Source organism: Staurois parvus, unplaced genomic scaffold (genome assembly GCF_062004578.1).
Source record: "Staurois parvus isolate SC_StPar_1 unplaced genomic scaffold, SC_StPar_1.0 ptg000232l, whole genome shotgun sequence".
Lineage (NCBI taxonomy): Eukaryota > Metazoa > Chordata > Amphibia > Anura > Ranidae > Staurois > Staurois parvus.
In genome coordinates this window covers 9,281,453-9,295,472 of record NW_028318028.1, presented here as the reverse complement: position 1 = coordinate 9,295,472, position 14,020 = coordinate 9,281,453, and the positions used below count along the sequence as shown (strand labels likewise).

The 14,020-nt window shown below is 43.3% G+C and overlaps 1 protein-coding gene across 1 annotated transcript in view; it reads left to right on the top strand.

The window, feature by feature from the left end:
• The window catches only part of LOC149460356 (pre-mRNA-splicing factor ATP-dependent RNA helicase DHX16-like), an 81,605-nt gene that overhangs the window by 44,813 nt on the left and 22,772 nt on the right, over nt 1-14,020 (top strand). The window contains exons 12-14 of the mRNA XM_089679866.1: nt 1,558-1,656; nt 11,701-11,853; nt 11,960-12,100. Coding sequence (XP_089535992.1) covers nt 1,558-1,656; nt 11,701-11,853; nt 11,960-12,100 — 393 coding nt within the window. The remainder of the gene's footprint in view (nt 1-1,557; nt 1,657-11,700; nt 11,854-11,959; nt 12,101-14,020) is intronic.

Below are 14,020 nucleotides of genomic sequence, written 5' to 3'. Positions count from 1 at the left end.
GTGGTAGAATCTGTCCACAGGACAACTATTAGTCGTGCACTCAACAAATCTGGCCTTTATGGAAGAGTGGTAAGAAGAAAGAAATCCATAAGAAGTCTTCTTCACAGTATGTGAGAAGCCATGTGGGGGACACAGCAAACATGTGGAGGAAGGTGCTCTGGCCAGATGAGACCAAAATTGAACTTTTTGGCCTAAAAGCAAAACGCTATGTGTGGCGGAAAACTAACACTGCACATCACCCTGAACACACCAACCCCACTGTGAAACATGGTGGTGGCAGCATCATGTTGTGGGGATGCTCTTCTTCAGTAGGGACAGGGAAGCTGGTCAGAGTTGATGGGAAGATGGATGGAGCGAAATACAGGGCAATCTTAGAAGAAAACCTGTTAGAGGCTGAAAAAGACTTTAGACTGGGGCGGAGGTTCACCTTCCAGTAGGACAACGACCCTAAACATACAGCCAGAGCTACAATGGATTGGTTTAGATCAAAGCATATTCATGTGTTAGAATGGCCCAACTAAAGTCCAGACCTAAATACTATTGAGAATCTGTGGCAAGACTTGAAAATTGCTGTTCACAGACGCTCTCCAGCTAATCTGGCAGAGCTTGAGCTATTTTGCAAAGAAGAATGGGCAAAAATGTTCCTCTCTAGATGTACAATGCTGGTAGAGACATCCCCAAAAAAACTTGCAGCTGTAATTGCAGTGAAAGGTGGTTCTACAAAGTATGGACTCAGGGGGGCTGAATACAAATGCACACCACACTTTTCAGATATTTATTTGTAAAAAAATTTTGAAAACCATTTCTCATTTTCCTTCCACTTCAAAATTATGTGCCACTTTGTGTTGGTCTATCACATAAAATCCCAATAAAATACATTTACGTTTTCAGTTGTAACACGACAAAATGTGGAAAATTTCAAGGGGTATGAATACTTTTTCAAGGCACTGTAGCTGTTTTTATCTAATGTAAGAATAAGGCAATAGCATCTTCTGTGGACTGATTAGCTCTAAAGGCAAATTAGTAGCTATCCAGCCCTGACGGAATACACTGTTTAATGTGATTTAAAATTACCTTTTCAAAACATTTCATTATAATGGGTGTATGTCATGGCAACAGGACAATCGTTCCTGAGATGAGAACTACTAGATTTCTGAGTAACTGGGACAATAACAAATGTTTTAGGGCAAGAAGGCACTACCTCCTGCTCTAAGCAAACATTAAAGATTTCCATAAAGACATTTGCCAATTGATGGGCACTTTTCTTTAAAATAATGTAATGTTATCCCTGGTCATGACCCAATTGCATGATTGTTTCTTTTTTTTTTTTATGCATGTCTGGTTATAAGAAAGCCTTAAATATTCAAATAACTGAAACAGATAAAATAACAACCAATAAGTGAAAGCTATGTGTAGTGTCCTAAAGCTGGTTGCACCTTTCATGAGTATTCTGTTGTACTTGATACAGTAAGTACATGTATGTACTGATTTTGTCAGTTTGTAGAAATGTTATAACAGTGCTAGCTGCTGATTTTTACATGTAACTCTATCCTGCAGGCCCCAGAGGCTGATTACCTAGAGGCGTGTGTTGTGTCCGTCCTACAGATTCATGTTACGCAACCTTCCGGAGACATATTGGTGTTCTTGACAGGGCAGGTAGATAAATATTTTCACTGTGATGAGTGTTACAGCTATTAAAACTGTTATGCTGCCTTGGAGACATGAAGGCATTGGTAAGGATAGTAACCATCATTATAAACAAATCCAGTTTCATAGGTAAACCTTTCATCCTTTCCTCTTAAATACTTTATAATTCACTAACCCAAAATAAGTACACAGATCAGGAAAGTGAAAAATCCTTATCAGCCTACCTATTTCAGGTCACAGCATTGACTCCAGTGGGGTCAGAATGACAGCCAGGTATCTAGGGTTTGCAGAATAAGTCTGCAACAGCAGCTGCAATGGTTCTCTTGGGTAAGGATTACTTTAGAGTGGAACTATAGATTTAAAATTAAAGCATGCTGGCAGGCAGGCTTTTGTTGCAGAAGAGACCTCTGAATTTTTCTTCTGTTACAGTTGTGCTCAAAAGTGTGCATACCCTTTGAGAATTGGTAGAAAACAGTACCATTTTTAAAGAACACATAAGTGAGCAGGCAAACACATCTTTAATTTCTTTTTTTTTTTTAAAGGTGTTTATTCAAATTTTTCTTGTTTACAGAAAAAAACATTTGCAACTGCAAAAGTCAGAAATAAAAGAAAACCATTTCAGTAGTGCCTTTCCACAGTATTGCAAATGAAGATATAACATGGAATGGCTATGCAGAGCCCAAACAAGGCAGTTAAATCATGTACCATGTAATGTAATTGGCATTGAAATTAGGCATTCAGTAAAATGTACCAAACAGGAACCACACATACACAGAAAGAGAATCCATTCACAACAGCGCTGCCCTCTCTCTAGCCCCCTTTTGTGTTGCTTATACAAACTTTAAGAAAATACTTTTTTTTTCTTATGGGATTCATATTCAACTGTAGGTCATAACAATGTCAGAAAAAACATATTAAATGATCCCCCGTTCAAAAGTCTGCATGTCACAAGTTAGCCTGCAGCCTCTTGTTTGTTTGTCTTACCTCCTTGCTGTTCCTTCACATGTGTGTTTCTCTGTGCTCACCTGAGGGCGTCATCTGCTATTCCCTGGATTTTATGTGCTTCCCTTTCATCACTTCCTGGCCCGCCTCCTAGCTGGCCTGTCTATTTAAGACATGCTCAGTCTGTCTCACTTTGCCTGAGCAACGGTTGTTGTCTGAGCTCCCCTGTGGTCCTCTGAGTATCCGCTCTAGTATATCTGTGTACTGACCCCGGCTTGTCCCTGACATTCCTCCTATATTGTCTATCCGTGTACCGACCTCAGCTTCGTTCCTGACATTGCCTATCTTCCGCCTGTCCTGACCTCGGCTAGCCTACTGGATCTCCTGAGTCTAATCCCATCGTACTCTGCTCCTGCTAGCGGTCTCTTCTACCTCAGCTGGGTGTACCTGGGGCCGCGACCTGGTCCCAGCCTGCTGCAAGTCCATGCCCACCATCAGGGGCTCTGGTGAACAAGCGGGCTGGGGCTTAGACTCCGCGCCCTGGGGAACCCCAAGCTGTGGATTAAGAGCTCACTACCACAGGTGCTGACAGTTTGCTCAGGCCATGAGCTCCTCTGAGACACCGCAGCCTCTCCTAGAACAACTTCAGGTGCAAAGAGTCGATGTCCAGCAGGCCTATCAAGAACAGATTATGCATTATCTGCAGGAACTCTTCTCCCGGTTGGATCAGCTACAGGCGGGGTCCACTTCCTCATCTTCGGTTTCAGGCCCTGCTCCGGCTCCTGCTGTTCCACCTTCCGCTTTTCCCCCTGTGGAACCCCATCCTTTGAAACTCCAGCTGCCTCCACCACCTCACTTTTCTGGTGATCCCAAGGCCTGTCAAGGCTTCATCAATCAGTGCTCGATTCATTTTGAGCTAGCAGCCGATCATTTCCCTACCGATCGTTCCAAGGTGGCATACATGATCTCCCTCCTTTCAGGTGAAGCACTGGCTTGGGCCTCGCCACTGTGGGAGCATCAAGACCACACTATCTCCAGTCTCCCAGCCTTCCAGCAAGCTTTCCGGAAAACGTTCAATGTGCCCGGCAGGACTTCATCTGCTGCGGGAGCCCTTCTTCGGCTACGCCAAGGTAGCATGACGGTTGGTCAGTATGCAGTCCGGTTTCGCACCTTGGCTTCAGAACTTGCTTGGAATGATGAGGACCTTTCTGCAACCTTTTGGCAGGGTTTAGCGGACCGGGTTAAGGATGAATTAGCTGGAAGAAACATACCCACCGTCCTGGATGAGTTGATTGCTCTTCGCATCCAAATTGATGTCCGCTTCCAGGAACGAGATCTGGAAAAGTCTGGTCCACGTCACTCCCAAGTGGGTTTGTTTGTTCCTGTTTCCCAAAAATTCCTTGTACCACCTACCTCTGCAGCTGGGCCGACTTCCGAGGAACCAATGCAGCTAGGCCGTACACGCCTCACTCCACAGGAGCGATTGCATCGCCTAAGACTTGGTCTATGCCTTTACTGTGGGGCTAAGGGTCATGCTATTAAGTCTTGTTCAGTCTGACCGGGAAACTCCCGGGTCTAGGTCACTTTGAGGGAGTCGATCTAGACCAGAACCTGAACTCCGCTTCCTTCCCTCGAATTGTTATGCCTGTCTCCATCCATTGGGCTCTGAACTCATACCAGGTTTCGGCTTATGTGGACTCTGGGGCAGCTGGGAATTACATCGAACAATTCTTGGCTGCTGAATTGGGCATTCCTCTTGTTCCCTTGATGATGCCCCTATCCGTATCTGCAGTTGAGTTTTTGGCTTTAGGACCTCTACGCTTTCGAACTATCAGCATAACCATGCATGTGGGCGTTCTTCATCATGAGGAAATTACCTTTCTGGTCCTTCCTAAGTCTTCAAGTCCCATCATTCTGGGACTTCCGTGGTTGCAGAGACATTCACCCTATCTTGACTGGAACTCTGGCTAAGTATTGTCGTGGGGCTCACAATGCCATCAGACTTGTCTTCCTAAAGTGAGTCCTCCTAGGTGTGTACCCGTGGCGGAGGTCATCACCTCTCCAATACTCAGTCCGCACTATCGGGTCTTCCAAGATGTCTTTTGCAAGAAAGCTGCTGACTCCCTGCCGCCTCACCGTCCCTATGACTGTGCTATTGACTTACAACCTGGGTCTTCTCCACCACGAGGTAAAGTTTACCCTCTCACCATTCCTGAGACTCAAGCCATGTCCAAATACGTCCAGGAGAATCTGCAGAAAGGTTTTATCCGTAAGTCCAATTCTCCTGCTGGGGCTGGCTTCTTCTTTGTGTAGAAAAAAGATGGTTCACTACGACCCTACATTGATTATAGAGGTCTCAATGCTATCACTGTTAAGAATCGGTACCCCTTACCTCTGATTTCTGAACTCTTTGACAGACTCCGAGATGCTCGAATTTTCACTAAGCTAGATCTCCGTGGATCATACAATCTGGTTAGGATCCGTGAGGGTGATGAGTGGAAGACAGCTTTCAATACCAGAGACGGGCATTTTAAATATCTTGTGATGCCCTTTGGCTTGTGTAATGCTCCAGCCGTCTTCCAGAACTTCGTTATTGACATTTTTTCTGATCGCCTGTATGCTAAGTTGAAGTGTCTCTTCGAACAAACCCAGGTTCCTTTTCTAGGCTACATAGTCACGGATAAAGGGCTGCTTATGGATCCTGCCAAACTCCAAGCCATTTCCAATTGGCCTCAGCCCTCTGGGTTGAAAGCCACTCAGCGTTTCTTGGGGTTCACTAACTTCTATCGCCAGTTCATTCCTAACTATTCTTCGCTGCTGGCCCCAATCACTTCTTTGACTCAAAAGGGTTCCAACGCCAGAACCTGGCCTTCCGAGGCAGTCGACGCATTCCACAGACTAAAATCCACTTTTCTCTCCGCATCGATTCTCATACGTTCAGACATTTTTCATCCTTTTTTCTTGGAGGTAGACGCTTCTTCTTTGGGAGTGGGGGCCGTCCTGCTCCAAATGCATGATGGTAAACTCCATCCTTGTGCCTTCTTCTCTAAGAAATTTTCGGATGCTGAAAAGAATTACACGATCGGTGATCGGGAATTGCTGGCGATAAAGCTGGCACTGCAGGAATGGCGACATCTGCTGGAGGGATCCCCACATCGCATTTTGGTTTACACTGATCAGAAGAACCTCCAGTATCTCCAGTCCGCCCGGCGTTTGAATCCCAGAAAAGCACGATGGGCTCTTTTCTTTGCCAGATTTAATTTTGACATTACCTTTCGGCCCGGTTCCAAAAATGCCCGTGCGGATTCCTTTTGTCTAGATCATTTGACAGTGCTGATTCTGAATGTCATATTGAATCAGAACCTATCATTTCTGCTAATCGGATCCTAGCCACCACTCATCTTCAGCCTAAACGCATCCCACCCGGAAAGACCTTTGTGGTCCCCGCCCTTCGTCCAAAGCTACTCAAATGGGCACACGACTCTAAACTTTCTGGACATCCTGGGGTACTACGCACCTGTGCCTTCCTGCAGCGTCATTACTGGTGGCCCTCACTGCGAAAGGATGTTAAAGAATATGTCCAGGCTTGCGCCATTTGTGTGCAATCTAAATCCTCCATGTCTGCTCCAGCAGGACTCCTTTTACCTCTACCTGTTCCAGATGAGCATTGGAGTTGCATTTCCATAGACTTTATTTCTGAACTACCCCCTTCTGCTGTTCCACTGTTATCTGGGTGGCTGTGGACAGGTTTTCTAAAATGTGCCACCTTACTCCACTTCCGGGACTTCCTTCGGCCGTTACGTTGGCCTCCACCTTCATTAAGGAGATTTTCCGTCTTCACGGTATGCCCTCTCACATTGTTTCAGATAGAGGGGTTCAATTTACTGCTCACATCTGGAGGGCTCTAGTCACATCCTTCGGAGTCGAGTTGGATTTCTCGTCATCCTTCCATCCGCAGTCTAATGGCCAAACTGAAAGAGTCAACCAAAACGTGGAACGCTATATTCGTGCCTTCATTTTGGCCCATCAGGATGATTGGGTAGACCTTCTACCATGGGCTGAGTTTGCCCTTAATAACCATGCCAGTGCCAGTACTGGTGAGTCCCCCTTTTTCACGGTGTATGGTCATCATCCTTCGGTGCCATTTCCTGTTCCTATCTTTTCTACGGTTCCCACGGCTGCAGATATACAACGATCCTTCAATTCCATCTGGGCAGAGGTTTCCAAGAATTTACATCTGGCAGCTTCCAAGTACAAAACGGCTGCAGATCGTCATCACCGCCGTAAGTCCCAAATTCCTCCCTGGTGTCAAGGCTTGGCTCTCTACCAAGAATATCCGTCTACGAGTACCCTCTATGAAATTTGCTCCTCGTTTCATTGGTCCATTTACCATTCTCCGCCAGGCCAATCCTGTTGCTTTCAGACTGCGCCTCCCTTCACATCTGAGAATCCCTAATGTTTTCCATGTCTCTCTTCTGAGACCCTATATTATTAACAGGTTTTCCCGTCCTCATCGTCATTCTTCCCCAATAGCGAGTACTTCGGATCAGTATGAAGTCAAGCAAATCTTGGATTCTAAGTTCATCAGAGGGAAGCTTTTGTATCTTATTGACTGGAAGGGATATGGTCCTGAGGAGAGGTGTTGGATTCCTTCTGCTGATGTTCTGCTCCCCGCCTGATGGAATTTTTTCATCGGAAGTTTCCCCTTAAGCCTGGCCCTAAAAAAGTGGGGAGACCTCGTAAGAGGGGGGTTACTGTCACAAGTTAGCCTGCAGCCTCTTGTTTGTTTGTCTTACCTCCTTGCTGTTCTTTCACATGTGTGTTTCTCTGTGCTCACCTATGGGCGTCGTCTGCTATTCCCTGGGTTTTATGTGTTTCCCTTTCATCACTTCCTGGCCCGCCTCCTAGCTGGCCTGTCTATTTAAGATATGCTCAGTCTGTCTCACTTTGCCTGAGCAATGTTTGTTGTCTGAGCTCCCCTGTGGTCCTCTGAGTATCCGGTCTAGTATATCTGTGTACTGACCCCGGCTTGTCCCTGACATTCCTCCTATATTGTCTATCCGTGTACCGACCTCAGCTTCGTTCCTGACATTGCCTATCTTCCGCCTGTCCTGACCTCGGCTAGCCTACTGGATCTCCTGAGTCTACTCCCATTGTACTCTGCTCCTGCTAGCGGTCTCTTCTACCTCAGCTGGGTGTACCTGGGGGCCGCGACCTGGTCCCAGCCTGCTGCAAGTCCATCCCCACTATCAGGGGCTCTGGTGAACAAGCGGGCTGGGGCTTAGACTCCGCGCCCTGGGGAACCCCAAGCTGTGGATTAAGAGTTCACTGCCACAGGTGCTGACACTGCATACCCTTGGTTTTTACTACTGTGTATTGCTCCATTTAGCATCAATGACAGTGTGCAGTCTTTTGTAATCGTTGTCTGTGAGGTTGCAAATTTGTGCTGATGGTATATCTGGCCATTTGTATTTGCAAAATGCTTCCAGGTCATGCAAAGTCTTTGGTTGTCTCACATGAGCTTCACGTTTGAGATCTCCCCAGAGTGACTTGATGATATTAAGGTCAGGAGACTGTGATGGCAACTCCAGAACCTTTACCTTTTTTCTGCTGTAACCACTGGAGGGTCAACTTGGCCTTGTACTTAGGGTCATTGTTGTGCTGGAAAATCCCATGCACATCTTTCATGCAGAAGAATGCTAATTGTTTGCCAGTATTTTCTGATAACATTCTGCATTCATCTTGCCATCAATTTTCACAAGATTCCCCGTGCCTTTAGGGCTCACAAACCTCCAAAGCATCAGTGAGCCACCACCCTTCTTCACAGTGGGGGGATAGTATTCTTCTTGCTATAGGCCTTGTTGACCCCTCTCCATAAAGCTCTATTTTGGTTTGTCACTCCAGATTACAGTGTGCCAGAAGCTGTGAGGCATGTCAAGGTGTTGTTTGGAATATACCGGTAGTAATTTTGTTTTTTTTGTGGCATTGGCATACTTCCTTCTAGTAACTCGACCAAGCGGCTCATTTTTTGTATTGTGCTCCTTGAAACAACTTTTTCCAATGCTGCCTGTATTTCTCCTGAGGTTATCTGTGTGTTTTTCTTTGTATCCTGAACATTGCTTCCGGCAGTTGTGGCTGCAATCTTTCTTGGTCTACCTGACCTTGGTTTGGAATCAAGAGATCCCAGAATTTAATAGTGATTGAAGATTACTGACTGGCATATTCAAGGCTTTGGATATCTTTTTATATCCTTTCTACATTAAGTTCCCATTACCTTGTTTTGCAGGTCTTTTGACGGTTCCTTTCTGCTCCCCCATGGCTCAGTCTCTAGCCTGCTCAGTGCATCCACGTGAGAGAGCTAACAAACTTATTGACTGTTTATACACAGACATTAATTGCAAGTTAAAAAGCCACAGATGTGGGAAATTAACCTTTAATTGCCATTTTAACCGGTGTGTCACCTTGTGTGTCTGTGCCAAGGCCAAACATTCCAGGGCATGTAAAATTTTGATCAGAGCCATTTGGGTGATTTCTATTATCATTATGATTTAAAAGGGAGCTAAACAACTACACCCTGTTCCAAATTATTATGCAAATTCTATTTAAGTGTCACAAAGATTAAATATTTTGTTTTTCAGTTTAACTCATGGATGGCATTGTGTGTCAGGGCTCTTTTGATCACTGAAAACAATCTGACACCTGTGATAATTAGATTGGCCGGTGAGCCCAAATTAAGGAAAAACTACTAAAGGAGGGTGTTCCACATTATTAAGCAGAGCACCATTTTCAAGCAATATGGGGAAGAAAAAGGATCTCTCTGCTGCCGAAAAGAGTGAAATAGTTCAATGCCTTGGATGAGGTATGAAAACATTAGATATTTCACGAAAACTTAAGCGTGATCATTGCACTATTAAGAGATTTGTGGCTGATTCAGAGCACAGACTGGTTTGTGCAGATGAACGCACATTGAGGAAGATTTCTGCCAGATCCATGCATCGGATCAAGAGAGAAGCTGCTAAAATATCATTACATAGCAGCAAACAGATATTTGAAGCTGGTGGTGCCTCTGGAGTCCCACGGACATCAAGGTGTAGAGTCCTCCAAAGTCTTGCAACTGTGCATAAACCTTCTATTTGGCCACCAATGACCAATGCTCACAAGCAGAAACGGCTGCATTGGGCAGAAAAATACATGAAGACTGATTTTCAAACAGTCCTGTTCACTGATGAGTGCTGTGCAACCCTGGATGGTCTGGATGGATGGAGTAGTGGATGGTTGGTGGACGGCCACCCTGTTCCAACAAGACTGCGACGTCAGCAAGGTGGTATGGAGTCATGTTTTGGGCCGGAATCATGGGAGCAGAGCTGGTCAGCCCCTTTAGGTGTAAAGATGACCTTTGCAAAGTATGTGGAGTTTATGACTGACCACTTTCTTCCCTGGTACAGGCTTTCTGTAATAAAATCATCTTCATGCATGACAATGCACCATCTCATGCTGCAAAGAATACCTCTGCATCAATGGCTGCTATGGGGATAAAAGCAGAGAAAGTCATGGTGTGGCCTCCATCCTTCCCTGACCTCAATCCTATTGAGAACCTTTGAAGCATCCTCAAGCAAAAGATCTATGAGGGGGGGAGGCAGTTTACATCCAAACAGCAGCTCTGGGAGGCTATTCTGACATCTTGCAAACAAATTCAAGCAGAAACTGTCCAAAAACTCACAAGTTAAATGGATGCAAGACTTGTGAAGCTGCTATCAAATAAGGGGTCCTATGTTACAATGTAACATGACCTGTTAAAATGTTTAAAAAGTTAAAATGTTGTTAAGTTTGATTGAAATAGCTTTTGATTTCAGTAAATATGCTGCAAACACAACAAATGACAATTTTCAGTTCTTTACAAACTATAAAGTGTTTTGAAACTTACTGTGTGTAATAATTTGGAACAGTGCATTGGAAGTGTTTTATGTTTAAAAAAAATACTGTTATCATTAGGAGGTTTGTTCAATAAAATGTGAATTGTACTCTTAATAGTTGATAACATGAGAATTATGCTGACTGTTATTTATATCAATTATTTAGGTAAATGAGAAAAATATCATTTGCATAATAATTTGGAACAGGGTGTATGTGAAAATAAATGGCTTCATATGAGCGCTATCATTAAATAAAAGACAGTTTGTGACATGATCAGTCATATTTTCAATATAAATGCCAAAATTTCACAATTTTTGCCAGAGTATGCAAACTTTTGAGCACAACTGTATAAATGCATCTTTCCTTCCAGCAAAGCTGATTTTGAATATACACTGAGCACTCTGGTGTATCTCCGTGTGTATTCTCGGCACACATTGGTGCCGAAAGGAATCAACTCTCATGCGTAGCAGTTATTTCATTCTGGGCTCGCCAATCAAGATGGCCAAAGTCATATAGCAGACTGTAGTTCTGCTTTATGTACAGAACCATTTTTGTTTTAAGATTTGGCAATCCAGGAGGTTTCTATTATTTTTACCTTTTTTTTTTTTTTTTTGCTCCTGTTATGGCGGCTCTTTTGATATTAGGGTTGCACCGATGCCCTTTTTTAAAAATCTGCGAGTACGGATACCGATACTTGTGCTCAGGTACTTGCCAGTAACGATTACCGATACCTTTGTGGTAAAATTTGAGCTCATACAACAAGAATTGCATGTGATTGGATGGGAATGCGGTGTGATTCCTGTCCGAATCAAATGCCATTTCCCTGTGGGTATGGTGCGATTTGCATTGCACAGGCTGCAAAACCGCATGTGATTCAAGCAGAAATCGCACTGCTACTTCAGCTGAAATAGTGCAATTTCAGTTCAAATCACATGCAATTCTCATTCATTTTGTAAGGGCTCAAATTGTAGGTATTGGAGCATTTGCATGAGTACAAGTACAGTCTTTTTCTGCAATGCGCCAGTGCGGGGTAAACAAGTCATATAGAAAACAGCGGTCTTGGCGTGAATGAGCTGTAATCCTTTTCTAGTTGCACCATCTACTAGAAGCAAAAAATTAACTGTATCAGCAATTATCCAGCACACTGAGAATCTTTTGATTTTTACCTATGTAATTTTACTGTTTTGTTTATGGCAGGAAGAGATTGAGGCGTGTGTTGAGATGTTACAGGAACGGTGTCGCCGACTTGGCTCGAAGATAGCAGAGATGCTTGTTCTACCAATTTATGCCAACTTACCGTCTGACATGCAGGCCAAGATCTTCGAACCCACCCCACCTGGGGCCAGAAAGGTAGTGTATTTTAGAAAAGAGGAACAAAATGGAGGACAGACTGCTAAGAAAGTGAATGTCTTTCTTATGTCTTTTTTTTTTTTTCTTTTTTTCTCTCCTCTCGAAGGTTGTTGTAGCTACCAACATTGCAGAGACTTCACTGACCATAGATGGGATAATTTATGTCCTTGATCCAGGATTTTGCAAGCAAAAAAGCTACAATGCTCGTTCAGGAATGGAGTCCCTTATTGTTACTCCCTGCTCTAAGGTGACAAATTGCAGTTCTTTTACAGCTGCTATAAGATGGCTGTCGTAGATCAAACCATATAGCTAACTAAACATCTATCAGGACTTTGTTGTCTCTATGTTTACAAAACACAAAAATAGGGCTTCTGGCAAAGGAAAAAATACTTGCCATCATGCTACCCAAACCAGCAATTTTCATTGTCTTGAGGAGCTAAGCTTACTGGCATATATTTAGCATCGAACAATTTTGGACACTGTGTGATGTGGTCCCTTTTTAGTGGCCTATACCTCTCCAGTGTATCCATTTGTGACCTTGGGGCCACAGAGTGCAGTAGGGGACCAGGCAGCCTGATTGGTTGCTATGGGTAGTATTTTAATCACTTCTCTACTGGGCTAATTCTGATATTTCTCTCCTACATGTAAAAATCCATATTGTTTGCTGTAAAATTACCTAAAACCCCCAAACATAATATATATATATATTTTTTTGTTGAGGCCCTAGAGAATGAAATGGGTGTGCCATTTTTTATACACGGTATTTGCACAGCAGTTTTTCAAACACTTTTTTGGGAAAAAATACACTTTAATTTTATTGCACACAAACACTATATAATACCTAATTTTTGTTAAAATATAAAAGATGATATGTCAGATAAGTAGATACCTAAGATGTCACACTTTAAAATTGTGTACGCCTGTGAAACGTTGCCAAACTACGGTACCTAAAACTCTCCATAGTCAACGGTTTAAAAGCCTTTAGAGGTTACCAGTTTCGAGCTACAAAGGAGGTCTGGAGCTAAATTTATTGCTCTCGCTCTGACATTCGCAAGGATACCTCACAGGTTTGGTGTGTTCACTGTATACCTATGCGTGTGGGACTTGTGTATGCATTCGTGATTTGCATGTTAGCAAGGGGGGAGGGGTGCTTAAAATTTTTTATTTGAAACTTTTCTTTTACACTGTCTCTTTAATATATGTACAATTGTGTTCAAAATAATAGCAGTGTGTTGAAAAAAGTGAAAAAAGCTCAAAATCCTTCTAATAGCTTTTATTTCCATACACACAAATGCATTGGGAACACTACATATTCTATTCCAAATCAAAACACGAAGAAAAATATATCAAATTTGTGTTGTTCCTCTAAAAAAAATTGAAGAAAAGTGAATATTAGACTGTTCAAAAAAATAGCAGTGTTTGTATTCTTCTTTACAAACTCAAACATTCACTATATAAACTGAAAAATGTTTGAAGAATTTGTTTTCCTTTGAATCACTTAATTAATATTTAGTTGTATAAGCACTGTTTCTGAGAACTGCTGTACATCTGTGTTGCATGGAGTCAACCAACTTCTGGCACCTGTGAACAGGTATTCCAGCCCAGGATGATTGGACTACATTCCACTGTTCTTCTCTATTTCTTGGTTTTGCCTCAGAAACTGCATTTTTGATGTCACCCCACACATTTTCTATTGGATTAAGATCCGGGATTGGGCTGGCCACTCCATAACGTCAATCTTGTTGGTCTGGAACCAAGATGTTGCACGTTTACTGGTGTGTTTGGGGTCGTTGTCTTGTTGGAACACTAATTTCAAGGGCATTTCCTCTTCAGCATAAAGCAGCATGACCTCTTCAAGTATTCTGATGGATTCAAACTGATCCATGATCCCTGGTATGTGATAAATAGGCCCAACACCGTAGTATGAGAAACATCCCCATATCATGATGCTTGCACAACCATGCTTCACTGTCTTCACAGTGTACTGTGGCTTGAATTCAGTGTTTGGGGGTCGTCTGACAAACTGTCTCCGGCCACTAGACCCAAAAAGAACAATCTTACTTTCATCAGTCCACAAAATGTTGCGTCATTTCTCTTTAGGCCAGTCAATGTGCTCTTTGGCAAATTGTAACCTCTTCAGCCTTTTTTTCAACAGTGGGACTTTGCG